The sequence below is a fragment of the Ammospiza caudacuta genome, chromosome 10 (assembly GCF_027887145.1).
Source record: "Ammospiza caudacuta isolate bAmmCau1 chromosome 10, bAmmCau1.pri, whole genome shotgun sequence".
NCBI classification, from domain to species: domain Eukaryota; kingdom Metazoa; phylum Chordata; class Aves; order Passeriformes; family Passerellidae; genus Ammospiza; species Ammospiza caudacuta.
In genome coordinates, this window is record NC_080602.1 from 22,861,322 (window position 1) to 22,889,220 (window position 27,899).

At 39.9% G+C, this 27,899-nt stretch overlaps 1 protein-coding gene across 1 annotated transcript in view; it reads left to right on the plus strand.

Annotated features, from left to right (window-relative positions):
* Nucleotides 1-27,899, plus strand: part of MCTP2 (multiple C2 and transmembrane domain containing 2) — a 107,488-nt gene that overhangs the window by 51,026 nt on the left and 28,563 nt on the right. Inside the window, exons 16-18 of the mRNA XM_058811034.1 lie at nucleotides 8,953-9,054; nucleotides 9,977-10,051; nucleotides 10,829-10,948. Coding sequence (XP_058667017.1) covers nucleotides 8,953-9,054; nucleotides 9,977-10,051; nucleotides 10,829-10,948 — 297 coding nt within the window. The remainder of the gene's footprint in view (nucleotides 1-8,952; nucleotides 9,055-9,976; nucleotides 10,052-10,828; nucleotides 10,949-27,899) is intronic.

Here is a 27,899-nt window from a genome sequence, read left to right on the forward strand (position 1 = left end):
TGGTTGGCTGGAAACAAGTTGTGTTTTTTTCCCTCCCTTAGCACAAAACCCCGCAGATTTAAACAGGTTTTGAGATCTTGTTGTGATCTATACATGCCTCAGTTGGCAGTGTTTATAGTTCTCCTTAGTGTAACGAGCATTGTCCACCCATCTTAGTACAAATTTGGTTGATTGGAAAGCAAATTGCAGAAATGTCTGTACTTCATCAGTGCCACGTAGGTCTGAGAACATAATGGAGTTGTTCTGTGTGTTTCCACATCATCTTCTGAAGGTAACATTTTAAACATGTCCTTGTTCTGTCTTGCTTCTTTTTCCTCCAAGAGAGTAATTGCACATCGCAGTAGGATTGACTAGAGATAGCTGTTGTTATTGGCACAAGTGAATGAAATTACCTAAAAGGGGTGTTTTCCACTCCACAGTGCTTTTAAAAACTGGTGGCTTTTGTTCTGTAAACAAATACGTGAGGAGTGAGCGCTACCATGGGAGTGCAAAATCAAAATTGGAAACAAAGCGAGCTCAGGGGAAAGTGGTTGCTCTGGAGATTAAGGAGAGTTGAAGCTTTTTCAGAAACAGCCAAAAAAAGGCCAAGCTAAAGAGAGTGGAACATGAAAGGGATCATTAAAAGACTTTAATAGAGGAATAGGGGAAAAGCAGCTTTGTGTTTGGTAAGACTGATTTAATTTTGAAACAAGACTGGTGGTATTAGCGAGCAACCAGATCAAGAGGATGTAAACAGCTCCATGTGTATGTGCAGTGTCACTGAAGATTCTGATAGTTTTTACTGTAATGTGTAGGAAGAACTTTCTAGGCTGTGACTTATTAAATCAATTAGTAGCTGAGGCTTGAAACATCATGGGACTCTTGTGTCATGTTAGCCAAGTTGTATAAACAGGTTTAGCTGTAAGCATGGGGTTTGCTGTGAGTTGGGAGGCAGTGATGCTCTGCAGGAGCTCCCTGTGCTGAGGGGATGCTGTGACAGATATTTGTGCAGTTGAGCCCTGTGCAGGAGTGTGAGGTGGTGACACATGCTGGTGTCATTCTCAGCGTTGTCCTGTGCAGGAGGTGGACTCCAGGATGCTTGTAAGTCCCTTTCAAGTCAGGGTATTCTATGATGATATTGATGCTTTCCACATATAATCACAGCAGCCCAGGCTGTGGTGAGATGCTTTTGGTAGTGCTCGGTGTGATGCTGTGGGTAATAGCACTCTCAAATGGGCAGATGGTGGATCCTGTTTGAAACTGCAGAGTACAAAATTGCAGTCTTGTTTTGAAACACCCCTGTGAAAGCAGATTCACCTCTGCAGGAAGGCTGCTACACATCTTCCAGGGTTAAGACAAGAGTTTGTCTTTGAGCTTTGGAGGTTGGCTGCTGTAGGAGAAGGCAGTGATGGATTTGTGGGGCTCTGTCCCAGCAGAGACTGGAGAAATTGGAGATTTCTAGGGGGAAAGCAAAGATCCCCTCTGATCAAGGCAGGCCATATAAGCCTCACAGCATAAGCACAATTTAGGTAAGGAACCAGTCAAGATCAGAGAGGGGGACTGAAACATTTGGTTTTTCCAAATAAATAATTAACTGCCCAGAAAACTTTTGAACTGACTTAGAGGATATGATACCAAACTAAAGAATGCTTTACAGTGGTAAGGAAATAGGTGTATGTACTCCAGTTTTGTTGTAATTTTGTCTAAATAAGTGTATTTCTTGTATATGTGAATTAAAACCTGTGTGGCTTCTGAATCTCTTTACAAAAGTGTATCTGCTTTCATCCACCCTGTGCTGTTCATGCTGGTGTCTGAAACAGCAATTTGGGGATATGAAGAGCCTAAGGTACAGGATCTGAGGAGTAAATACTGAGCTCTCAGTGGCACACATGCTGTTCTGAGCTTTACAATACTCTTCCCTCAGGCTATGTGATCTTTCTGGGGATATTTTGGATTGTCCATCTATTTTTGTAGCTCGAGTCGCCAATATCTTCTATTTCAGAATAATATTAGAGTCAGTTGGGCATGGAGGATTATTTGATGTTTGCAGGGAGGAAAAAACCTCTTAACATCTTTTATTCCATTTCTGATCACTCTGTTAATTTTTCCCCAAGTCCTCGTATCTCTGATGTTACTGGAAGAGAGTGGCTGGAGCAGCTGCTCTCCTGCAGACCCAGTGCCTGCCAAATGGCCCGCATGATCGGCAGCAGGCTGTGTGGGCTCACAGTGAGAAGATGTTAGATTTGGATTTTCTGTTGATTTTATAGGCATTTGTCAAGTATCCCTTAGGAAGCATGTAACAAGGCAGAGGAGGGGAGTGCATGTGTGTGGTAATGGCCAAACTATTCAGTGTAGGTTTTTCTGCGTCCAAGGTTTGGGACAAAAAAAATAAAATAAAAAAAAATTGTTTATGCTTTCCCTTGCCAACTGATCTTCTTCCTTCCCATCCAAACTTCTCTGCCTCCTATTTCAGTCAAATCTAGTGTAAATATACTCATCTCTGCTTCTGATTAAAAACATTTTGCACCTATTAACTTGGTCTGCTCAGACAGAGAACTGTAATTTTCTAAGCTTTTTTTCTTCAAATAGGAATTTCAATGTATGTTGTCATTTTGACTGTAACTTTGAATGTATCCTTTGAACCATTTAGATAAATATACTAAAAGAGAACAAAAGTTAAAGACTCAAGGAAGCCTCACAACCATGTAGATTTAATTTAATCTATGTAATCAGGCCTAATATTTGCCTGGCATTGAATTGTCTTTTGAAAATAGATGTGCTTTTGCCATTCTTTTTTTTTATGTTAAAAATGCACAAGTTTGACATGTGAGCTGTCAGCGCATGAAGTAAGTTTACTTCAGGAATTGTTCATGGATGACTAGATTCTTTTCTTAATGAAAAATTGCCTTGAATAAAGTGTGTGTTGGAGGGATATGAAATGTTTAATTAATATGACACCGAATTTTGGGTTAAATGTGTTCAGTAGTCCCACACTGGCATTTTGGAAACACAACTACACCCTCATCATCACATTAGCACAGGAATAACCTTACAGCACAAAAATTCAGGGATGGTGAAATTACGTATTCTTTCTGTTGATCCTTGACTGTCATGTAGGGTTATTACAGGAACCAAATAAGAAAAATAAAAAGCTGGGCAGCATGAGAAGAGTTTTAAGGTGCCAAATGATGAATAAAGCTGCAAACTTCACGTTCTGGTAGAGGTGATAAAGCAGAATTGGATAAATGCACATTTTACTAGCAATAAACTGAATTTGGGGACAGAGGGAGAGAAGTTTGTAGTTTAGCTTTAACTTTTCCATGTTGATCAACCTGTTGTACTTTTTTTCTCCTCTTCTTTTTGTCAAATTACTGTCCTCCTCTAAAGCATGTGTAAAACCTGATCTCAAGCACTGCTCTGCTCAGCCACATTCACAATTTATACTAGAAAAGAAAGAAATTAGTGGTACCACAGTATCAAGCAAAATGGATCCTTCTCTTGCCAGAGGTGACCACAGAGTGTGGCCTGGCCAAGCCTTGGGCTGGGAGGCAGATTTTGGGGGGTAGGGAGTGAAAGGGAAGCCCATGAGCACTGAGCAGAGCAAGCTTTTGTGCCAGAAACTGGAGAAGAACCTGGGCAATGGAGAAGTAGGGCAAAAACTTTATTACTTGAAGAAAGAAGTTTGATAGGTTTTAGAAGTTTTGTAGGTTCTGGGGGACTTGAACTAATTATCAAAGAAGTCCTTTCTGTCTCTGTGTTCCTTTGTGTCCTAGATCTTAGTAAAGGCAACCGTGTGTCTTTGTGAGGGTCTGTCTTTTTTCTTCTGCTTCAAGAGACTCCTATCTCCTAGAAGGCTGCAAGTTATTAGAGACATGGGAGCATATAGTGTGCTTCAATGAATTTGAAAGCAGAGTATATCAAATATCCTCATGTAGAAAGGCCTTTGAGTGAGGAGTTGTAGCGCAGAATGGAATGTTTTTTTATCTGCTGGATTATCAGGTCAGAGTAGTCCTCAGCTGCACCCTTTCTTTCCAGCCAACAGGAAGAGGTCTATGAAATATTCTGAAGTGCCAGGAAAGGTTAGTAGCCAACGATACACTGAAAACAAGGAGTGTGCCTTTGGCAAGCTTGATTGTCTAAAGCATGGTCTGGATTCAGAGAGGAGACACCTGACGATCGCACTTACTTAGCACTTTACCATAAGTGCATAGTCTTTTCCAGGAGAAAGTTTTAGAGTTTGAGAAAAGTGAAATTGCTGTGTTTACGCAATGGAGGCAGCTCTGAAGGGTGCTGTCTGTTCTGACTTTTATCCTGATCATGAACCAGGATTTTTGGAATGGGCAAAAATACCCCACCTCTCTCCCAGGGAAAACAAAGTCTTGTTTCTGGCATTAGATTCTCCCCCAGCCCCTGGCTGCTCACTGAAAAAGTACCAACAGGGATGTTGTCTCAAGTATCACCTAGGATCCTTGAGCTCCCAGGGTTTTCAGCTCCTCCTCAGACTGGCTCTAGGCCCTCATATGAAAGCCCTGCCTGGTTTCTTTCAGTCCATCAGCTCCATATCTCTTTGGTCTTTGGATAGCAGTCCTCTGCCAAAAACCCAAATCTCCATTCCACTTTGGATCCCACAGGAGGTTGTTCAAAGTGAGATGTTTAGGGTAAAGAGTTTGGGGTGAAGGAACAAGCATTTTGTACAAAATTGGTTCGGTGCATATGGCAAGACTGGGGAAGAACAAAACCCTCTTTATTCACGTGCAGGTGGATCAAATATGTGGTTTGCTTTCATCTTTTCCTGGGGAAATGCGTCCTTTGATAAGGGGAGGTGTGTGTCTATTACAAGACAGCTTTATGTTATGCAGGGCAAATGGGATGACATTGTGCATCAGCAATGAGCTCAAGCAGGAATATCAGGGGTTCCAAATGCTTGAGATGAATTACCCTTGGAGAGTAGCCATTACCTTCTCCACACGTCACAGGTGTTGATGTACAGAGGTTTAACCCAGTGTTCATCTGTCAGGTCATCAATATATGACATTGAATCTGCATCAAAGCTGGATACAGAGTGAAGTTTTCTTAAAATCAATGTAAAAAAAAAAGCCTCTAAACCATATTTCTTTAAGACAAGAGCAATGAAAAACCACGCTTTGCTGCGTAAGGGTCCTGTCTTCTCCGTGTTTTGTGTCATATCAATCTTGGCTTTTGCTATTTCATTAAAATTCCCAAGCGGTCAGAAGGTTGTTGCTTAATAGATTTAGCATTGGCTGGCTACATCAATACTGTGTTTAGTCACATTTGTTTTACTGGGGACATCTGTGCAAAGAGTTTAGCAAATATATTCATTCATTTGAGAGGAACCTGGTGCACTTTGGACCTTGACTGGATGGTGGTCTCGTGTATCTCAACATTTCCTTCAGTTAGAGGCAACTTCAGGGAGTGTTTTGCCTCAAGTGCCTCTGTAGGTTGAAATATTTATTGCAAAAAAGAATTTCAGCTTTTCTTCCAACCGATAATTTCCTTTTCGTGGCTCTGTATGGAGAAGGGATGTGACATACAATATATAGTTCTTTCTGTGAAAATATGGATGTGATTTTGTCTTTCTGTGCTGATTCAGAAGAGGAAAATGCCCCAAATATCAGAAATTCCCATGGGATGAAAACCCAGACTATGTTTTTGATGGTGACCTTGCAAAATGCAGCATGTGGGTGTGGTAGGCTCTGCTGTCCTGGTGTTAATCCCAGGGTTATGGGCGGCCTTTCTTGGTGCTTGAGCCCCAGTAAGCTATTTAAGAAGCTTTCAGAGAATGCAGGCATTAGTATTCTGTGAGGATATAAAACATCATCAATAAAGGAATAATATTGATTATGTCTCTTTAAGGTGCTTACCTGCAGATATTTTCACATTCAATTTGAACTTTCCCTTCCTTTTCCCATAAGCAGATGTTAAGCAGTTTTAGACACAGTTATCAGAACTACTCATTGAGACAAGTCTGTGTGACATCATCAGGTTTGTAGCAAAAGGTGTTTGGGTGGCAGAAGAAACCTGATCTTTCTGACATTGAGATTCATCCTACGACCCCAGCCCTGGCTGCTCTTCTCCACAGCTGGAGAGAGCATTTGAGCGCTTTGGGAATAGCAGAGACTGGGGAGAGAGAGAGAGCAGAAAGAAATAGATGCAAAATGAAATTATTGTGACTGTTTGTCTCTCAGGTTGGGGGAGAAGCTGGACAGAATCTGAACTGTGCCCCAAGAACAGGGGAAATGAGGAGTATTTAAGGCTTTTTTGCATGTTTTCTTGTGGGCACAGTTGACCCAAGCCACCAGTGTAATCTCCATGCAGTCATGGGTCTTAGAATTACCCAAAAGTACCTTTTGCTGAACCACACTGCCCTAGCACAGTGCCAAAACTGTAAGGGAGTCCTTTGTTGACTTTTTTTCATGTTTTTTTTTTTTCTTTTTATCAAAATGAAAATGCAGTGGAGACAGGCCATTTCACAGGCTGCCATTCTTGTGCTTTTTTCCCTCTGAAGGAAGTCTGAAGCTAAAATATCTGTAGAAATGTTTAGTCCTAGGCTGTGTTATACTTGCACATTTTTTCCAGATAGTTTGAACACTTAGAATTAAATATGCTAAATAAATCTGACTCTAAAACTGTATTTGCACTGCATTACTTCCTGCCCTGTTCAATTTAAGAATAGGAGCAACAATAATAATGACACCATTCAAGAAGTTTCCCAAGCAACCCCTATTTACAGATACAGAAGTGGAAATTACTTGCTGCTGATTTAAAACTTACTGTTTGAAAACACCTGCAGGCACACCCAAAATGTTTGATTCAGCTCCAGGTTTTAAAATGAAGAGTCTTTTTCCCAAAGCATTTTTTTGAGTGCAGAACACCACTATCAGGCTCAAACACTCAGAAACATTTCTTTTCCTTTTTTCTATCAATTTAGCTCTGTGTCACATTTCTTTTCCTTGTGGGTTATGCTCTTGAAAGATGTAAGAAAGAAATATATCCCAAAGAATATAAAGAGGCTTTCCCACTAGCTGTTGCTTCTGGTGTAACTGGCTGAAATGTGATGAGAAATATATGTACCTGAAATATAAGGAAATTCAGCTCCAAAATGGATAACCATGGGGAATCCAGAATTAGGGTATTGTGATATATACTGGACATCTGCATTTCTGCAGACACACTGGGAATAAAGTACATTTTGTCCTTTCACAGCAGAATCCATGAATCAAAGCACAGGCTAAACCTGTTGCTGCTTGCACCAAGGACCTCAAACCCCATCAGTAAAACCATTTGTCCTTTAATTTGTAAAATTTAACAAACCACTATTTTCCAAACAAAATTTTGTTTTCATTCAGTAAATTCAATTTTGTTTTGCCTTTTTTTTGAAGGGGGGAAAAGCAGACTGGTAAGAGAGCAGACACCTTTATGATGGGTTGACAATGCTGCATGTGGCAGTTGGCCCAAGGACCTTCTGATGCCAGTCCATTTGGCCCTAGAAAAGGGTTTAATCACTTTGGCAGCTCTTCTGCTTTGAGCCTGCAGGACTGCAAAATGTTTTTTTACCTGCCCCTTTCCTGCAGCATCCTTTGCTGCCAGCTCCAGCACTCTGTGTGCTCTCTTGTGGTGAAAGCAGAGGTGCTTTGTGATCAGTTTAGTGTTATTGTTTTTATTTATTAGTATTAAATGAATTCCACAGAGGTCTCTGTAACTGTAGAGCTTTGGGTGAGAAAATAGGAAATAGCTGGAGTTCCTGGCTGTACACCACTGAGGATGCAAAGTTGGTCCTTGTGAGATCCCTTAGAAACCCTTGGGCAAAAATCCCATGTACCATTTGACAAGCTGTTTTGGTATAGAAAGGGTGGAGCAGCATTGGGAAGGAAAGTGACCTTTCCCTTGTCTTGTGAAATCACTTTGTTCCTATTACACCTTTTTTTTTTCCTTACTCATTTCCACCATGGTTTATAGGAGTGTCTCTTCTAAATGCCAGAGCAGCAATAGCCATTTTAAATATGGTTGCAATTTCATGCCCCCAAATTTCCTCCGTTATCTTTAATCTTTGATCATTACAGTCCCTCAATATAGCTTTTTGGTAAGCTGCAGGTTTTTATGTTACTGCTGTTTAGAATTAACTGGTCTGCTTCCTAAAAAGCCAAATGTTTAATCAATACATATCCCACTGTGTGTAATAAATACATTTCTGCCATCATTTTTGAAGAGAGAATGCTTTTGCTTTGAGCCAAATAGTTTACAAAATGGCAAGGAAGGTATTTTGTTTTTGGGCTGGTTGTTTTTTTTTGTTTAATAGATACTTAATGAGATAGGGCCAATGGGTTGATCAGAGCAGAGAAGTGGTATTGAAATTCAGGGGTGGGGTGGGGGGAGAAGTCTTTTACATGAATTAGTTAATTTTGAACATTTGTTACATTAGCATTTGCTCCACTTCAGCCTGCTCATTTCTTTGGATTGCATTTGTTTGCTGGGTAATAATTTGATAACGTTGCAATAAACTAAGCATTAAGAAGTGGTTTCGTGTACTGGAGTGTGCAATAGGTAGCTAAAGTTGTTGTTTGTGGCTCTTTTCCTAAACTTTGGAAGAAAAATCCCATTTTAAACTTGTAATAACAGAGGCTGATTACTTCCCATCAACTCACTGGCTTCCAGGGCAGAATTTTCAGACTGGTTATTGCGTGCAATGCTCTACTATAAAGTACAAGGTCTGAAAATTAAAGTTGGACCGTAAGAGATTTAATCTGCAATTTTATAGGTCTCTAATCCAACAGTTGTTTTGTATTTCAGGCTCTGAGTATATTATCAGGGTTTGGGAGAAGTTTTTATTTTTTAATCTTTTGTGCTTGAGTTATAAATATTTATTTATTTGTTTGCACTGTCTTTAAATTATATTGAGGATTACAGCCAGGAAAATATTGATGCTTTTTCTCTCCTCCCCACCCCAAACTATAGATTAGAAACGGTAAACAAAGTTGTTACACACTGAAGAATAAAGACTTGGAACGTGCTTCAAAAGGAGTAATTTACTTGGAGCTGGATGTCCTATTTAATCCTGTAAGTGAAGTATTTTCTTTTTTCTTATCGCTAGTGAAGAAAAGTGCAAATCTGCAAGGACGAGGGTGGGGGTGTTGCTTTTAAAACCAGGAGCCAAACCAGAAGAGTCCTGTCCCCATTGCATCTGGTGGTGGAGGGATGTTTGATGCTGTGAGTGAAGAAGATTTGGGCTCTCAGAGCTGTGGATGGGACAGAGAAGGGGCATTTCTGGAGGGACAAATAACCACAAGAACTTTAGGAAAGAGGTGCTGATTGCTGCAGCCACGACTTCTACTGCACAAGCCAAAACAGGGCTTCAGGTTCATTTTATTATACATTACTTTTAATACCTAGTTCTCCCCTGAAAAGCTGACCCAGGATGTTCTCTTCCCAGGGTGTTGACAGGAAAATTAATGAGGCGTGGACACAGTGCTTAGTTTTTAGGTGGCTGAGTCAGTCTCAATCCTTTATGCCCTCCAGTCTTTTACTGAGTTTAACTCCTATTTATTAAGGGCATCGTGGGCTGTGCCACATCTCTCCTCCTGCTCAAGTGAGTCCAGCTTTGCCCAATTTAACCTGTCTGCATTTTCCTCAGCATGGAATCATGGAGTGGTTTGGTTTCCAAGGGACCCTAAAGCTTATCTCATTCAGCCCACCCTGCCATGGGTAGGGGCACCTTCCCCTACACAGATTAGTCTGAATCCTGTCCACCTGAATGTTTCCAGGGATGAGGCATCCAACATCTCTGGCCAGCCTGTGCCAGTGCCTCACCATCCTCATTGTAGCAAATATGTACTAAAAGTAGCTGCTATGTCACACAGAGTCTGGAAAGATTGAGAGATGCTGAAATTCCTGATCTTTCTGAGCAGTGCTGGTGCTATGAAAATTAAATAATCCCTTTAAAACTACATGGTCTTATTTTTATTAATTGTTTTTTTTCTAGATAAAAGCAAGTATTAGAACATTCAAGCCCCGAGAAAAGCGCTTTACTGAGGAGAACCGCAAATTTTCTAAAAAGGTGAAAATTGGGTCTGGGCTAAGCTTTTGCATCTGTAAGGTTTGAATTGCTGTAGCACAATTGCAAGAACAAAACCTATTTATGCATAAAATGCCAAACACATGTAAATTCAGTGTATTTCTGTATATATTAAAAGGTTTGTTTGTGTTAACATGAAATTGCTTTCTGATCTGGCTTGCATCAGTAGTTCTGCTTTGTGCTTCAGAGTGGGGAAAATGATAGCTGTGGATTTTGCACACTTCGCAGCACTTAAAGCTCAATGAGAGCCTTATTCCCTTCTTTGTGAAGAAAGGCTAAATTCCTTGTGTAGAGAATCCATAGGATTTAAGAACAATAGCCATTTTTCTTTTTTAAATTGAGAGGCCTTACAATAAGTCTAAAAATCCCTATTTATTTCTATGGACTAGTCCAAAACATGTAGAATAGAGCAGCAGACTACATTCTCTCTGTCCCTTTCCCTGAGACATTGATGTATTTTAAGAATTGAATGACGATAAAGGTAGGTTTGTATAACTGTTTTATTTAGTTTTGGCAGCAGTTTGTGCCTTTTTTTCCCCTTTTTTTTATAAGAGATGAGGAAAATCTGGAAGGTTTGGGTGTAATCAGAAAGCAGACAGGAGCTGGCGAATGTGTTTGAAATAGAGGCTTTATTTGTAATATGTGCCCTGGCATGCGTTTGTAGACTAAATTATCCCTTTTTCTAAAGCAATAGTAGGATATTAGTGTGTTTGATTAAACTCCTCTTCTCCTCCCCTCCTCCCACTCAATATTTATCAGATCTTATCAAGAAATGTTGATCGCGTGAAAAAAATCACCATGGCAATATGGAATACAATACAATTCCTTTGGAGCTGCTTTCTCTGGGAGTCCACGGTGAAGAGCCTGATAGCATTTGTGGTAAGTGGATTTCTTCTTTTATTGCATGGGGCTGAGTGATGTAGGATCTGGAGTGTTCTGTGCCTTCCTCCCCATCAGTGTTCCCGCGTCTTCCTCCCCACTAGCGCATAGCCCTTTCTCGTTGGCTGTTGTTGCTGTTTTGTGGCTGCAGGGCAGCTTGGGCCACACTGGGCCTGGTGGGGATGGGAATGAGACCTTCAGGAGCTGCTTTTCCTGGCTGGGAGCAGAGGTATTCACCTTCTGCACTGAGCTCTGGGGATGTCCATGTCTGTGGTGGGTGATGCCGCCGTGCACAGGCTGTAACTGTGTGGCCACTCTGGAATTTTGAATTATTTTAATTTGAAACATGGCAGCTGTGGGGTAGGAAAGGCAGGAGGTGGTGGCCAAAAAGATGGCGTAGGGAGATGCTTTTGATCTCAGTGGTACAGTGAGCTCTGATGGGTTTTGTGCCTTCCATCTTCCATTGCAGTGAGGCATCACTTCACAGCAGGTTATCAATTCCTGCTCTGCCTGTGTTGGCATTGCCTGTTGCAAATTTATTCTCCTGACTGTAATAATACATTGTTTAAAAGAAAAGAAAAGGAGAAGGCTGGTCAGTGTGTTCTACTGCACTCTGTAAACCAAAAGCCAACTTCTCCACCTGCCTATCCCGCTTTTCATCTCTCTTCTTTTTCCTCTTGGTAGTAAACACCCCATTTGCAGTTTTCTCATAATCCACTCAAGCACAAAAAGATTTTGCCTGCGCTTTATTCTGCGGTGTGACATTTTCTTCATGCTTGAAATGTTTGGCATGCCATTAAAGGTTGCAAAAATCGTTTTGTGGTGGTCCAGCATGCAGAAAGTAAGTTTTTGAGTTTATTGTTTATTAGGCAATACAACATCCACATCGCTAAGATTTTCTCCTGCGTTTACTGTCTGTGAATTGTAACATACTTAAAGGATTTTTTAAGGAAAACACATCAGTGTATTTGCCACAGATGGGTAAAGTAGACTGGTCCTGATTGAAAGAACCTTCAAAACAAGGGCAGAGGAACTGTCTTCACTCTGTAGGTCAGAGGGATGGCTCACACAGATGAGTGGGTAGGATGAAGAGGGTCTTTTCTCTCTAATTTTTTGTCTTCCTGTTTCTTGAAATTGATTCAGAAGATATTATATATATTATATATAGTTAAGGCTGGAGAGCAGAGTGGTTGGTACCACTGAAATAAAAGTGGCTGTGCAAAGGAGTTCTGTGATTGTGTCCAAGGCGATCAGGTGGTTGTTCATGCTGGGGCTGGAATGAGAGGATAAAATCCTAGTGTCCATGTCCTGCCATCACTGTAAGCAGAATTCTAAGCACATACTTAAAAGGATTGCTCTTTTTCACCAAAGTGCTTGTGAAGTTACAGCTGTCAAGTTCAGTTTTCCAGACCTAGGAAAAGTTTGGAAGGGGTGGAGAGGTGGGAAAATGGTTGCACAGAAAAAGGAATTTATTTCCAGTCAAAAAGAGTTATAAGCAGGTTACAAGTTACAGGTTGTTAGCATCTTTACTGGATACCATAATACTCCTGGTTTCCTGAAAGGAAGTGGGTAATGGGAAAGGAATAAAAATACTCAACTCTAAGAATAATTACCACAGGCTTCTTCTACAACCCAAAATTTAAGTCTATCTGATTTTTCTCACATGGAGATAATTCAGCTCTGGCACTAAAAATGAAATGCTAATTATATAACTCTCTCTCTCTCTCTCTCTCACTATTTCCAGCGCGAGTGTTCATAGTATTGAAAATACGCACACAACACAGTAGGTGCAGCATCCCTCCCTGCCCAGTCTGTGTGGAAAATCCACTCCTCATGTGGATAAAAGATGAGGTGAGGAGGATGCACAAAGCTTCTCTACCCATTTTTCAGCTGAGTTCATGAAACCCTTTATTGGTAGCTTCGATGCCAGTTAGGCCCTCAAACTAGAAAATGTGTTTTTTAAAAATTATTTTGCCTTACAGATGATGTCTCTCAGGCCCCAGGCAATTACCATTTTGATCCGGTATTTCCCTTGGTTTCCCTCTACAGGTAACCCATGCCCCTTCTTCCAAGGGGGAATGAAGTGAGGGAGGAGGAGGAGGAGGAAGACAAGCAGGCAGTGTAATCATGAGAGCCTTGTTTTCCTCAGCAATCAGACAAAACCCGCTGCCAGACAGATAAAATATTTGTGAGGTTGTCAGAGGACAGCAATAGCCAAGGACATGGAATCTTTCACCTTCCTGTTTCAGTCTTCCCTCCCCATTAGTGCCACAGCTCGTGTGTGTGACAAGGACATCAGCAGCTTTTGGGGGTGTAAGAGAAAAAGAGGGACAGGTGAAGAGGGAGGAAACAGAGGACAGCACAGGCAGGACACGAGTGAATGAGAAAAATGCTCTCACTCTGTTGCCTCATTTATAAGATTCATCATCCCAGGCTAAATTTCTTTATTAGGGTGTAATGGTGAGGGGAGACAGTCCAAGAACATGTGAGTAGATGAATTTTTTTGTGCTATAAAAATGTAATCACATTTTTCATCAGCGTTCTGTGCTTTTAATCTGATGATTTTTCATCTGAGTTAATTGTATAGGCACAGAGGACACTGGGCTGTGCTGAAGCACATGTAAAATCAGATTTTTTTCAAGCTTAAAGGTTTAGGAAAGAGGGTTAAAAGGGAGGTGAGATGAAGAGCAAATTTTCACTTTTGGTGATGTTTGCCCTGTGCATAAAGGGTTTGGTGGAAATGGTGTTACACAACCAGAGAAAACATCCTGGGTCAGAGGAAGGGGTCACACATTGAATTTCTGGGTTCTTTATAGTTTGCCTCTCTTCACTGGTCTGGTGTTAAAAATGGCCAGACATGGTTGTGTCTGCCTGGGAATATCAGGAATATTCCCCCATGTGAAAAATGTAGAGTTGACAGTGTTCATATACCAAGAGATAACCATTAATTACTTAGTGTATTCTTCTCCATCAGTTCAGGGTTTGGGGGGAATTTGTAGATTTTAAGACCAAAAAGACCTTCAAACATCCCTTTCTGTTTAATCCTGATATAGTTATCTCTGTATTCAACACAATACATTTTGATTGAAACATATGTCACAAAAAGGTCTTTATTTTGAAGTGAAGGACACATAGTGCAGTACATCCCTGTATGGTCCTTCCCATGTGCCTGGCAGACTCCATATCATACCTTGGACATTTTTCTACCAGTTTGCACTCTCAGTGTTGTAATTTTACCCTGGTCCTCTTCAGTCCTTCCTCACCACACTTTTCTCCATTGAGACATCACTTCCACACAGCATTACTAGTGTCCAAAATCTGGATTTGTGTCCTGTGGTGTGCTTGGGGGAATGTCTGCTCACAACTCAGCTTTTGTGTCTGATTATAACCTGTTTGTTTTCCCCACTCATGCATACAAAAACTTGTCTTCTTACCTTCCTGTTGTGCATTTAAGCCAAATTTTTGAACCTTCCTTCTGTATGCAAACACTCCCTGCCTGCTCTGCTCCCCCTTTGCTGGTTGTGGAAGTGAAGTCTGTAATAACCAAATCATTCTTACTGTATTATATGTATCTTTAAAATATTTAAAAGTTAATTTTAGTCACAATGCTTTTCATGAGGAATTATGCATCATTGCACATTGTGCTTGTGATTTCATACAACATAATTACACCTTCTATTGACACTTTTCTCTGCATTAATGGTAATTATGCCATTTAATGAAATTACAGTAATTGCATTAAAAAAATATAAGCTGGTGCAAATTAAAAGGATATATTGACTGGAATTTTTACTATCATATATATATATATTTTTAAAGTTTGCATGATAGTTGCAAGAGACGTTGACAGGATCAGGCAAACGATGGGAAAGCAGCCACCAGAGCACCTCTGGTGTGGCTGGCAGTGCTGCTCTGGATTCCTTCAGGGTCCCTGCACACTCAGCCATGCCAGAATCCTTCATTTGCACTGGCAGCATTTCCCACTCCATCAAGTTCAGGATTCTTGCTGATCCAGGCTGCTGCCAGGGTGGGGACAGGTGGGAGTGATGCTTCCAGCTCAGCAGGGGCCAGCCGGACAAGGGAGGCAGCAGGCACAGGCAGTGTTTGTTTATTTTGCAGTGACACTGCACTGTGTCCACTAATTATTTTATGATGGTTTGGTACTGGGAGGAGCGTGTGGTGATGCAGCATAATGTGTTGGAAATGTGGGGCTTCTGGTCAAGCTCCCTGCAGCTATTTAATGGTGGGCAGCTGGGAAAAAGGACAGGCATGGGGTCATTTTGGAGCGCTTTGGGCTTCCCAGAAAGCTGGCTCATGCAAGAGTAAGGGAGCACAACCCAAATGTGAACTTTTGTGCTCCTTGCTGCAGAGGTGGGATTTTGTCACTGCTCTCCATTGAGATCTCCAAAGCTCTTTAAACCTAGAGGGAGCTTGGGGATGCCTGGTTTTGGGCATTGTCCCTTTGGGCTGGGGTTGCTTGGAAGGTTTAGGAGCCCCAGGGCTGGCTGGGTGAGGCTGCAGGGGTGTGCATTGCTCTGCCAGATTGCTTCAGGTCTGGGGCAGTGACAGAGAGAGAGAGGACAGAGCCTGTGAACTTGTGGGCATCCCTCCTGAGTGTGTGATGGAGCACTCTGCCACTTCAGCTCCTGATACAGCAGCTGGATCTGAGCCCAGCTAAACTCATCTCAGAGAGAAGATACCAATCATCTTATTAGACATGAGCAATTTTTGATCCCTGTTGAGCTGGGCTATATTTATAGTGATGAACTGCAGGCAAAAGGCCATTGGCTTGTTGACAGTGTCCTCTGAAATTGCTAATTGCTTATCAGTAAGAGGGAAATGTTCTTCATCCCCTCAGGAAAGATATTTGCTAACTCAAAATCTGAGCCTTCTGGAGTTTACTTGGGGTAAATCTCTCATTCTGTATGTGGACAAGTGTCTCCTGCATGTTATGGTTTGGCTTTCCCAAGCAAAGCACAAAATGTTCCAGCCCTGTTTGTGCTGAGCATAATTCAACCCTGGAGATGACAACAATATACGGGTAAAACATCCAATTTAACTCCTGCATTGTTTTGCAACACAGTGATTTATTTTATTGTATTTTTTCCTTGATGGGAGGGGAGTTATAGATCAATAAGAGGAAACTCTTGGGATGAAAGTTTCACAGGGAACATGAGAAATCTGTGGAGAAGGGAGACCAGTAGCAGCTATGGAATAATATAGAGACTGGAGTCACCAAACCTCTCTTGCACCTCTGGCCAACCAAGCAGAGGAGGGAGGTTTAATTTAACTGAGTATTTACCAGTAGGTGGTAATAACTCATTCTTTTATAGGGTGGGGAAGCAAAATGTGCTCTCACATGAGCTCCCCTAAAATATTTCTGATTTTCCCTGTGGATTGTCTGCTAATTTTGAACAAGCAGTTCCCTGATACAAAACACAAACCACCCTGCCTTAACTACATGTGTAACTGATGAGAAGGGTATAGTCATTTTTAGTTTTTTTTCTCCCCCCCCCCCCCTTTTTTTTTCATCCTCACAGCTGAAGATGAAATATAAATCATTGTTCCCAAACTATTCGGGAACAGCATTAAAGTAATGGTAGATTAAAATGTCTCCACATTAAAAAGCTAAATAAAATGAATAGATGTAATCCTAAAGAGAGAAGAATGAGTATTCTTCAAACACTGAATAGGGAACTTGGAAGAAGAAAAAACTTAAAAAAGAAGGAAAAAAGTATTAATGCAAAAGAGATGGTCTTTACATCCGTTTTACTGTAGAGCTTTTGCTGAGGGCTGTTCTCAGCCCATTTGCAGCTTGTGTTTTGCTGCAGTTTTAAAGAAGCAGTCGGCAAAGGATGGAAGGCAGTTTCTATTTAAATAGGGGAGCTGTAAAATATCCTTGCTACAGAAATTCGTTCATGTTCAGGCTAGAGCCGGTGCTGGAGGAGGAATTTCACCTAGTAAGTAATTCTTCAGAGCCCCCAACATTTCTTCCCCTTTTCCCCTGTGCAAATCCCAGGCAAAGGCGCATCTTTAATACCGTTGTCTCGAACTCTGGTGTGAAAAGGGTGGAGTGGAGAGGTGTGTTTTTATTTCAGGCTGTTATATCCCAATAGAATATTTTCCTAATGAAGGAGGAAACGTTTGCATCCTGCTTGCCCCTGGCTGCTCGTGGCAGTGCCTGTGCAAAGGCAGCAGGGCTGGAGCAAAGCTGTCAGGAGTACGGTGGTACCTGACACAAGTGGCTGCTCGGATGGGAAACAGGCTCCTCCAGACAATTAAACGGGATGGTTTCACCCTTTCCCCCTGCAGTTTTTACATTTCCACTATTGTTCTTCCGTGGTTGAAGGGGGAAATACGATTTAAGTTCGAGATCCCAGACTTTGCTCTGCTGCAGCAGTTAAAATTCCTGGAATAGCAACAGTGATATTGACGATGCTGAGAGACACACAGCAAAGTAAACACATGTTATTTCCAGCTCTTTCAAAAATGCAAGAACAAACAAGGACAAAGTTAATAGGGAAATAACCACTTTGAGCCTTGACAACACAATAAACAAGATTTAAAAAGCAGAGTTTGAAGCTTTAGACTCAGGGTGAGATGGAGCTGAGTGCAGACCAGTACAAATATCCCTTTTAACTTTGAAAAAAATGGATGGCCTTATGTTTCCAGCTCAGAAGTTTTGGGAATTTGCTTCTTACCAGTGAAATGTTCCTAAATAAAAATAAAAAGCAAAACTATGTTTTGCATCTGAGGAGTCACTTCTTCTGTGTGTTCTTAACAAGGCATTTACCCTGTATAGGAATTCCCTTAATTTTGGGGTTGGGGATCTTCCTCTTAAATTATGCTGTGCTGATATTTTTGAGGCTTTCTGTGCCATGTACTCAAAACTTGAATGCATCACATCGAAATGATTCCCTCAGCCCTGGTAATGAGAGAGACCAAAATCACTGCCTCTCCCTCTTTAATTGCATTTTGTTGGGTTTAATTGATGATAAAGCCTTTTAATACCTTGGCTGTGTGTGTTCAACTCTGTGGTCCAAGTATTTGGGTAAAAGAACAGTCCTGATGTATGATAAGCCTCTCTGCAGCTGGTCAGCAGAAATGTGTATGCAGGCATCCAGTCGAGAATTAAGGCAGGGAGAAAGAAATTCAGCTTTGTTATAGTGTGTGGATTTATCCCTGGAAGGTGTTGGTGCTAAGATACCTGAATAGATACGTGTGTCTGTCAGTCTCCCAAACCAGATTGGAAATGTAGTTTTCATCTCTTTGGCCATTTAATGACAGCCCACAAAGCCAAGGTCAAATGTGGGAACATTTTATCTAATTAAAAAAAGAAAAGGCAAATTAAAAAGGGCTCTTTCTAGCAAAAACCTGAACTAAAGGCATCCACAAATCCTTCCTCCCTTTGTGCTCAAGTTGCAACCTGTTGGAGAACTCTGCTCAGTGCTTGCATTTCCAGCTAATTTGATATCGCCTTTTTTTTTTTTTTTCCTTTTTCTTTTTTTTTTTTTTTTTTTTTGTGGTTGAAGCTTTGTCATTTGTTTCGAAGCTGTCATTTTTATTAGTCTCCCTGGCTGATCTTTTTGGGCTCTCGTCAGGTGGTGTGTGTTCTCCATTGTCTGCCTGGTCTTGGCAAGCTGTAGGTCCTTTTATTGCCATATGACGTGGGCGTGCTTGCAGCAGTAGCCTGTAATTATACCCACCACAGGTGACAGTTACAAGAGAGCTTTGGTAATAATTTTAGCTGCCTGATCTGATGTTTATGAAGAGCAAACCCTCTTTGTGGTCTGGCTGGAGTTTGCTATATTGTGTTGTACTTTCACCGTTTGATTTATGAAACCCTTTTAATTTTTGTTTTTTATTTTTCCTTCATATATAACGCCTTGTGTCTTTTAAAGTCCTGAAGTTTTGCAAAAGATTGTTGTTGATCTTATGCTATTTTGTACTTTTCATATTTATTTTTGCATGCCTTGTATTTATTTTGCTTTGCTCAGCACAGCAAAATAATACTCTTGCCTGTTGCTGGGTTTATTTGTATATTTAACACTGCTGAACTCCTGTGTCTAACACTCCTGCCTCACTAGCAGATATTCTGTGTTCTCCCAACTGTGAGAGTAATCACACATTAGCATTTAATTTTTTTTTTTTTTTTTTTACCTTGACTATTATTTAACTGTTTTAGAAAAAGTGAAACTCTCTCTCCAGCAAGGCAGCACTGGTTCCTTTACTCCCAACAAAATTGCAAAAATTTGGATTGTGTCAAAGATGAATTTAGCTCATGATTTTTATAGTTATCTTACAAACCTCCATTCTGACTTCAGGAATTTGCCAGAAAATATTTGAACAAGGCTGACATGCCCACTACCTGAAAGCTGCTTTTCTCTTGGGCTGTATTTATTTTGCAGTCTTAAATGAAACTCTCTTCAGTGAAGCTAAAATTCTCTCTTTAGAGAAACTTCAGATGCCCATTAAAACTCATGGGCATCTTCTGAATTTTTGATTCTTATCACAGGATTCTGACTTGTAATTCTTCTGAACTGAGTGGCAGCTTGAAAACCAAGAGAAATTTATCTGCAATAATTTGCTACCTTATCTGATCCTAAAGGGATGATTTTCCATGTCAGGATTCTGTAATTTTCATTTTCCCAATTTGCCTGGTGCTTTTTCTGAAAGTTCACTTTATTCATAGACTAGAAATTGCATAAACAAAGATGAAATTAGTATTCTGAGTTGAATGAATGTTGCATCTGCGTGAGACTCATTAAACAGGAGTGTGAGACAGAAGCTACTTACCCACCACTATTGGAAATACCAGAATTTGAGAAGCTTATTTGTAAAATTCCCAAAGTTGGCATGGATTTAGACTCTGCAAGCTTTATGGGAAAAACATAAGGCTCAGCCCAAACAAACAAACAAAAAAGGCAGGAAACCCATGGCATGTAGGACGAAAAAGGTATATATAAGGAAGTGAAAATTCCATTAAAATTAAAAATTCTTATACTTAGTGTGCTCTTTTCTTCCCCCCATAGCCACAGGTGTATTGATTTTCTTTCAGTCAGCATCTGCTTGGGTTTGTTTCATTATTCACATTACTTTGACCTGACACCTCTTAGAAAGTACTTTAAAGCAGTCAGTTTTACAGGAAAATTGTAGACATTGACTATTATTGCCCATGTCATTGGTTCATTGGTGGAACACCTCTTTCAGTGTTTTTTTTTTTTTTATTTCTTTTAGTTTTAAAAATGTAGATTTTTTTTTTTTTTATTAAACACAAATGTAAGCTTAGAGCAACACTGCTTTCCCCTGAAGCATAGAGGAAGTTTTTAATTCTTCCAAAATGAAGGAATAAGTAGAGACACATCTTTAGGTGGATTAAATCACTGTAACTCCATTAGCTTCAGCAAACCTGTATTATTTAACTGCAGTTTAAAAAATCTACATCCTCGTTTTGGGCAAAGATCCTGTGTGAATAGAACGATCATGTTTTCTGAGGGGAGGAAAAGCCTGTAGATGGCGATGGACCCTCAGGAATGAGCCAGCTCTGGCATTCAGGCTTTTGTCAGATTTTTCTGGCAGGTTTTCTTTCTCTTGCTTGAACTATTTTATTTTTAATTTAATTCACCCTTTCTCTCAGTGCTAATGTAACGCTAGTTGCAGAAATCGTGACAACTGGAAGAAATTTCCTATTTGAAGGTAATGCAACATTTGGTTTTATGATGGAGACAGATACACCTTGAGGGATTTCTCTTAAGGCGTTTGCTTGTTGGGCTTTTTTTTCTTTTTTTTCTTTTTTTCTTTTAAATAAGAAAGAGTTGGATCCTTTACAAGTTCTGAAATAAAAAGAGATTAGTAGAGAAGCTGCAGAGCAAATACACTTTTTTAAAAAGCTTGTTCTCATTTAGCTTTACTTTTCTTTATTAGCAACTACGATGTGCTTTAACTTAGAGGTAATTCTTAAGTAACCAGAAAGTTCTTGGGTTGTTTGAGGATAGCAGTAATAGTAAAAATACCTTAAATGTAAGGGTATGTCCCTTACATTTCTCTTTTTTTTTAATATTCAGTTGAAAATAAATGTGGAGCAGTGGGATGACTGCAAAATCCCAGAAATCTGATTTAAAAAAAAAAAAAATCTTTACTATTAATTATTTATAAATCTGACTGCTTCCACAGTAAAGGTTTGCACTGCTACCAATAACATCAATAGAGTTTTGATCTCTTCCCCCACAACTTCATGAAAATTAAATCTCTTATTCTTAATTGTGACATTCACGCTGTAGTCAAGCTTAGCTGGTTGCTTTTGGTGTTTTTTCCTTTTTAAAGGTAGTACTGTGATTTTGAGAAGCGTTAATAAGTATGTAGAACATGTAGTGTTTTGTACCAGTCTAATATGCTGATTTATTTTACCTTTAGCATTACCTGTGTAAAGTCAGCATGTTTACTGAGAGATGAGTGCCAAAGGTGAGCAAAAGTCTTCACTAAAACAGCCTTTAACTACTTTGCTAGCTCAGGTTCAGAACTTTCTACTTTTGTTTTGGGAGAAGTCGCTGTCTTCTGTACTTCCCTTCAGCTTTCATCTTTTAATGGAAGAGGAGAGCAGCACATCTCTGTATCAAAGCCAATTGTCAGCTTTCATTAGATGCATTCTATTGTTTGTTCAGATTAGAAATAACTGCATTACACTTTGACTTTGAAGGCTTGCTTGTTTTTAAATATACTGGGTATATGTGACCTTTTTGTCATTTGTGATGCACTTGGCTTGGCAAATTTGAGATACCCATTTCAACAGCAGCCAAACCTTTTTGTAATGCAGGCACTCCACAAAAAGGCACTTTTTGTAGGTCTGCAAAAGTAAAATAAAACCCTGCTGCTAATGAAAAGCATTAATAGCCTCGTCTAAATATTTTTGAGCCATAAGGGTACCTCAAAAGCATTGCATAGGGGGGAGAGCCCCCAGTGCTTAGGGAGAGTGCAACACCCATTTTTTAGCAGTGGGTAGGAATCCAGTGAGCTGCTTTTATCCTCCCATTATGTATTGGCCATAGGAGATGTGGCTTCTGTCAGAACACGATGGCAAAGACAGCCTAATTCCATTAAAAATTTTGCACTAAGCAAATTTTCTTAAAATGTTTAGAATATTAAATGGGAAATGCATAATTGATACAGAGATATTAGCTTCTTTATTTTTTCTTAACTGAACATGCCCATCAGGAATGAGATGATGACTTGTTCCAGCAGTTAAGAAAACTTCCCCAGATACTTCCATGTACACATTTGGGAAAATTATTTGCAATGATATATTTCAATTTCCTTAATAAACTAGACCTGTCTTCCTAATTCCCTTTCCCTTAAGTCCCTCTGCAGGGGTTAAGAAATGAAGTATTTTGAAAATATTATCAGATAACTGTTTCTATGAATAAAAAACTAATCTAAGCTTTTTTTTTTTTTTTTTTTTCCAAAAAATAGATTTATATTCCAAAGCTGGGAAATAAACAGTGGCAGTAGAAAGGAAATATGAGATTAATAAAAATGAAGACATTTTGCAGAGCTACTCTGGATGGTTTTAATCTTGTTTTGTTTCTTTTTCTTTTTTTTTTTTTTTTTCTCCTTCTTCTGGGAAGCGGTAGTACTGCAGCAGCACGCCTTGCAATGAAAGCAATCCCTGCTTTCTTTTTTGAAAGTTGTGTGAATACTGGCAGAGCCAGTGGTCCTTTAGTGCCCAGTGAATCCTGTCTCACACAGGGATACCTACAGTAAGACACAGAGAAGGGGATGAGATCAAATGCTCTGGTTAAAAAGCCTTGGGGAAGCATTATGTGTCTGAGGCCTGATCTATTGTCTGGGAGGTCGGAGAGTGTTAATGCACTCTGCAAAGATTAAACTCCCTCTCTAATTGCTGCAACACTTCCTTAAAGGATTTAAACAGTCGGGCAAGGTGATGCTCCTTGTCAATTTTTGCCTTCTGACAGCTGTTGAAGTTTATCTGTCTTTCCATGGAGACCACTAGATCATGCAAAGCCAGCAGTGGCAAAAGCACAGACCCCAAATTAGGACTGAGAGCAATGAATGCTGCTATTTATGACTATTTCAGCATTTAAATACTCAAAGTCCTGAGACTAGGGTTGCTCTTACATTGCCATGCCACTTACTTTTGGTTATAGGAGTTCCTGAAGTGCCAGAAAAAGTTTAAGTGCTGAATTTGATGAAAAGTCGCCCTTTTAATTGGGAAGTGCTCACATTATGGTCTCCACCCCTTATTGCTGGGCTAGTGTTTCCCCAGCTACTGTGAGGCATTCTGCTATTTACTCCCAAAATTTTCCTCCCCCTCACTAAGTCTGATTAGCATTTGGGTTCTCTTGGTCCATGAAGCCTGAAACAAAAATGCACTCAGAAAGCTGGTAAAGCTCAAGGCAGGAAAGTTTTTCTGCTTCTGAACTAGAATGTCCACACTGACAAGTGCCTGTCAGTGTGGTAAAAACAGTGTCACTAATTTTTTAAGTGGATCAGAACCACTTAAAAGAACCAGTTTATTATTTGGCAGTCCAGATATTTTAAATAGTTTTCATTTGCAAAAGATGCTGCTTTTGCTTGGAAAGTACTTTAGGGGAAGGGATGGCTAAAAAAATTTACCTATTTACCAAAAAGGTAAATATTACTGAGAAAGGAGAAGCACAGCTCCACCCCAAGAGAACTTGGGAGATTTAACATTTCTGCAACAAGGCTTTGGTATCCTCACGTTCACAGTAGGGCAACATTACTGTAACAGGAGTGGAATTTGACCCATCTTTTTCCAAATGCCCGTTCCTGTTTCACAGACAGATGTGAGTGTGTCCTGTTTCACTGCAGCTCACACAATGTGACAGGTCCTGCTGACCAGAGATCCATCCTGTAGTTATTTTTTCTGGTGGATCAGAAGCTTTTCAATTTGATAGTGTCTGTGTTTTTGCTAGTCTTGCAGCATCTAAATGTGTTGGTGTATCAAATCCATTTCACACATAAATGTATAAATATGACCTATATAAATATACATATATTCAATGCCTCTTTTCTAGACTCTGAGCAGATGAGTAATACAGCTGTTCAAAGGAGAAAAAAGATTTTTTCTTTCTTTCTTTTTTTTTTTTTTTTTTAAAGCCCTCTTGGCTCTGAATCGGAAATTGAGGAGCAGAATTCATCAAGTGTATTCTGATCGTTCTCAGATGGGTAGTTCCTCCTTCCCTTCCTGCATAGCATGTTCCTTTGCACTGTTGCTATATTACATGAAATGTTTCATCTGTATATAAAAATTAAAAATTCAAACAAAAATCTGGCCCACATGAAGAACAGGCCCTTTGGGCATATGGTTCATTATGCATATTCGTTTAATTACTAAAACACTTGGGATGTCTCTACTGCCCTTGCTTTCAACTTGTAAAGTTGGATCTGTTCTGCAGCACAGAATATGTTGAACAGGCATGTGTCATAAAGGACTTCAGTTTTCTCCTACTTCAAACTCTATATAATGTTCTTGGCTGAATCATTAGAATTTACTGATTATTAGTTCAATCCACTGCATCAAAACAGCATTTCGGGATCTCTTTTCTCTTAACACCTTCTCTAACCCCAAAAAAGCAAGTTTTACAGTGGTTCAGAGTTGTGTTTAGTGTTGAAGTAATGTGAGACTCAGGATTTAGATTTCAGGCACATTCCCTCAAAGCACCTAAAGCTGCATGTTGAAGCTGTATAACTTTTATTAGCTAGGAAGGGATTGCTGTGATAGTGTGACTTTAATTGATTTTCAGGGCAAACAGGTGGTGATGGTTTAGGCATCCCCCAGTCTCCTGCCATTCCTAATTTGGAGTTGCACATGTAATAGCTTTATTAAAATAAACAATCTCCTGGCTTTAGCTTTACCTGAACAGCTGCCTGAAATTGCGGGAGTCTTGCAATTTTTTGAATTTTAGTTTTTTAAAGATTATTCTGTGTTTTGGAAAGCAAGATGCTACAGGTCTGCTGGTGGAAAATCTCTGTTACATAGTCATGCTGTCAATATACAGGGGGTGTTTTTGTGTGTCACTGCTGTTAGCTTACAATGGTAACATATCCAGGGTATAATTACAGTGAGCCTCAGTCAGCTCCATGCATTTGTTCTGTAACGCAGCAATTTTGTCACACTGCAGATTATGAACCTGCTGGAATTGTTTAAGTGTTGTGTAATCACACTGTTCCTGGTGTCCTGGGTGTGTGTCAGGTGTGGGGAGGGCTGGGGTTATGAACTGCATTTCTCCTCTTCACTGTGGGAAATCTATCCCAGGCAGATAAAGAGATTTTCTGGGCTCTGGCATGGGGATGTGCTGGGGAATCCCAGGTACAGTTTAAGGACAGAGGATAAATAATCTGGAATTCTTTGCCTTTAAAGATATAATCTCACTGCTTTATATGTGCTTTAGAGGTGCTTTTAGATTTCTGGGTTTGTGGTCTTGGTTTACTGGTTTGGGATTTTTAAAAATTATTGTTTTGTTCCTTTGCTCTGTTTCAGTCTGGAAATGTTTTTTTTTTTAGGACTGGAGGTTTTTGAATAGAGAGTACCAGGGAGTTTTGCACTAATGGTGCTACAATCATCTATTCCTCATTTGTCTGGGTTTACTGCCAGGTTCTACAAACCTGGTTTTTGATTTTTTCTTTTTCCCCCTGTGCCATAGCTGTAGATGCCAGGGAAGTAACCTTATGTGTGATTCTCGCTGAACACAGTCTAATTTAACATGTTTGCTTTATTAGAGAGCCCTTTTTCCTTTACCCATTCTAATTTACATTATGAACGTGAAGGAGGAGTCATTAAAGTACTTTAAACATGATCATTTAAGACTCCCATTTGTTACCAATTGGAACCCAGTTGAGAGCCCAAATTTAAGAGCACTTCCACCACCACTCCTTCCACTGTGAACAATTACGTCACCATCTGTCTCTTGTTGCTAATGTTTCTCAAAATGTTTACAAATATATCTCCAAATAAGTGGACATTTATCAGCTCAGCTAATGATTATTTTTTTTTCATGACCCTTTTAAGGTGTTCACCTTATCCAGAATAAATAAAATTTGCCTACGTCTTTGCCTTCTTTTAAATAGCACGAATATTTTATTTCTGGTGCTTTTTGGAAGAATTATTTACTATAAGATCAGGCTTTTAACTTGCATAGTGCCTGTCTTCCCTGCAAATAGATTGTAACTTTGTGTATGAGAATAATTCCAGAGCTGTGATCCTACTGATAATCAAATGAAAACATGAGAATTAAAAATGACCATTTAAGTTATCTATGATACAAAGCAACAGATTGTTTTTTTCCCCCTTGCATGTCACCCCCTCTTTATTTTGGGATCTTCTCCAGTCACCTTAGTCTGTGATAGTAACCCCTTTAGAAATAGCATGCAGATTTATTCCCCTGGCTTATCCCCAGAGGATTACCCCAAAACATCGAAAACTGTTGTAATATTTTTTTTTCTTTCCTTTTTTTTTTTTTCCTGATTTTAAGCTTTACTGCTTGAGGGTCTTAACTGTATTTTACTTGGCACAGGAAATGTAAAATACGTTAGATAAAAGCATGAGGGAAAAATTAGACCAGTCAGCATGTTGGCAAACAGCTATTTCTTCAGTGTCTGCCGCCTAAAAGGATTTGAAATCTTTTACTCTAAAACTGTTGTACATACATAAATATAGAACCCAAAACCCCTGTTGGAGCTGATTTTGGTTTAAACTCTTATAGGGATTAGGGATAAAGTAGGAACCACAAGAAAATTGGACAGAGGCACCCACTAGACTAGTGGGTATTGGATTTGAGGGTTAAATGCATGTATTTTAGAGGACAGAGGTGACACCCCCAGGCCTGCACCCCTTCATGTTGGAATTATCATCCACACTGACCAATGTGCCAGGTATTTGTCAAATAGCTGGAATGCAATATAGAAATCTTAGATTACACACAGACTTTACAAGTGATAAATTCAGTGAAATAAATTTAGACTGAGTGCCTCTTCCCTGACCTCCTCATTACAGAAATATACCCATGGATCTTGGTTCCACTTTTCTAGGCTGGGTAACCTCATTTAATGTAACAAAAATAATCAGAATAAAAGAAAACCGTCCCTTTTTAATTAGCTTAGTTTTTGTTTTGTTGTTATCTCTTTCTGATTCCAGGCATTGTTATGAGTAGGGGATAAATCCATTGAACGTGGTAATGACAACAGTAATTCAGGCTCAGAGTGGGGACATTTTGTAAGTGTTTGCAGTCTTGAGTGTAGCATCCCAACCTTCCCTGATGGAGTTTCCGACGGCAGTGTCCCAAGAGGATGGTGGAGAACAGATTGCAATATTGTCAGCTCTTCTGATTTCTCTGCGACTTTTGCAGAACATGCTTCTTCTTAAAGCACCATTTCTTAAGAGTCCTGTGATTGCACATGAATCACAGCTTTCATTTAAAACACAAATGAGTCTCTACTTCCTACCAGCAGCAGAGAAAATGAGATCCCCCTGAAGAGTCTAAATCAGGCAATGACAAAAAAGGCCCTAACACATATTGACTTAAACAGTATGAGTTTTTTCGCATGTTTTTTGGGACTATTTTTATTGGTTTTGAATCTTTTTTTTTGTTGCGAGTGGGGAACGTTGGTTTTTTTTTTTTTTCTTTTGCATCTGAATATTTTGTAAAATTGTGACCATGCTGACCAGAGTTCCCATCCATCTCCACAGGCTTTATTCTTTTACTCCTTTTTCTTGTTTAATCTTCACATGTGATGTAAATTGTCAAGCACTAGTTGAGTACTCCCCAGCAATTTGCGCCCCCTTTTTCCTCCTTGAGCTAATCCTGGGCCATTGACTCAGCAAGATGCAGTTGGGAAGAGTTGGGATGTGGATATGGCAGCAGGACATGGCTTTGTGTCATTTAGCCTATGCAGAAAACTGGGTTGGGCAACCACG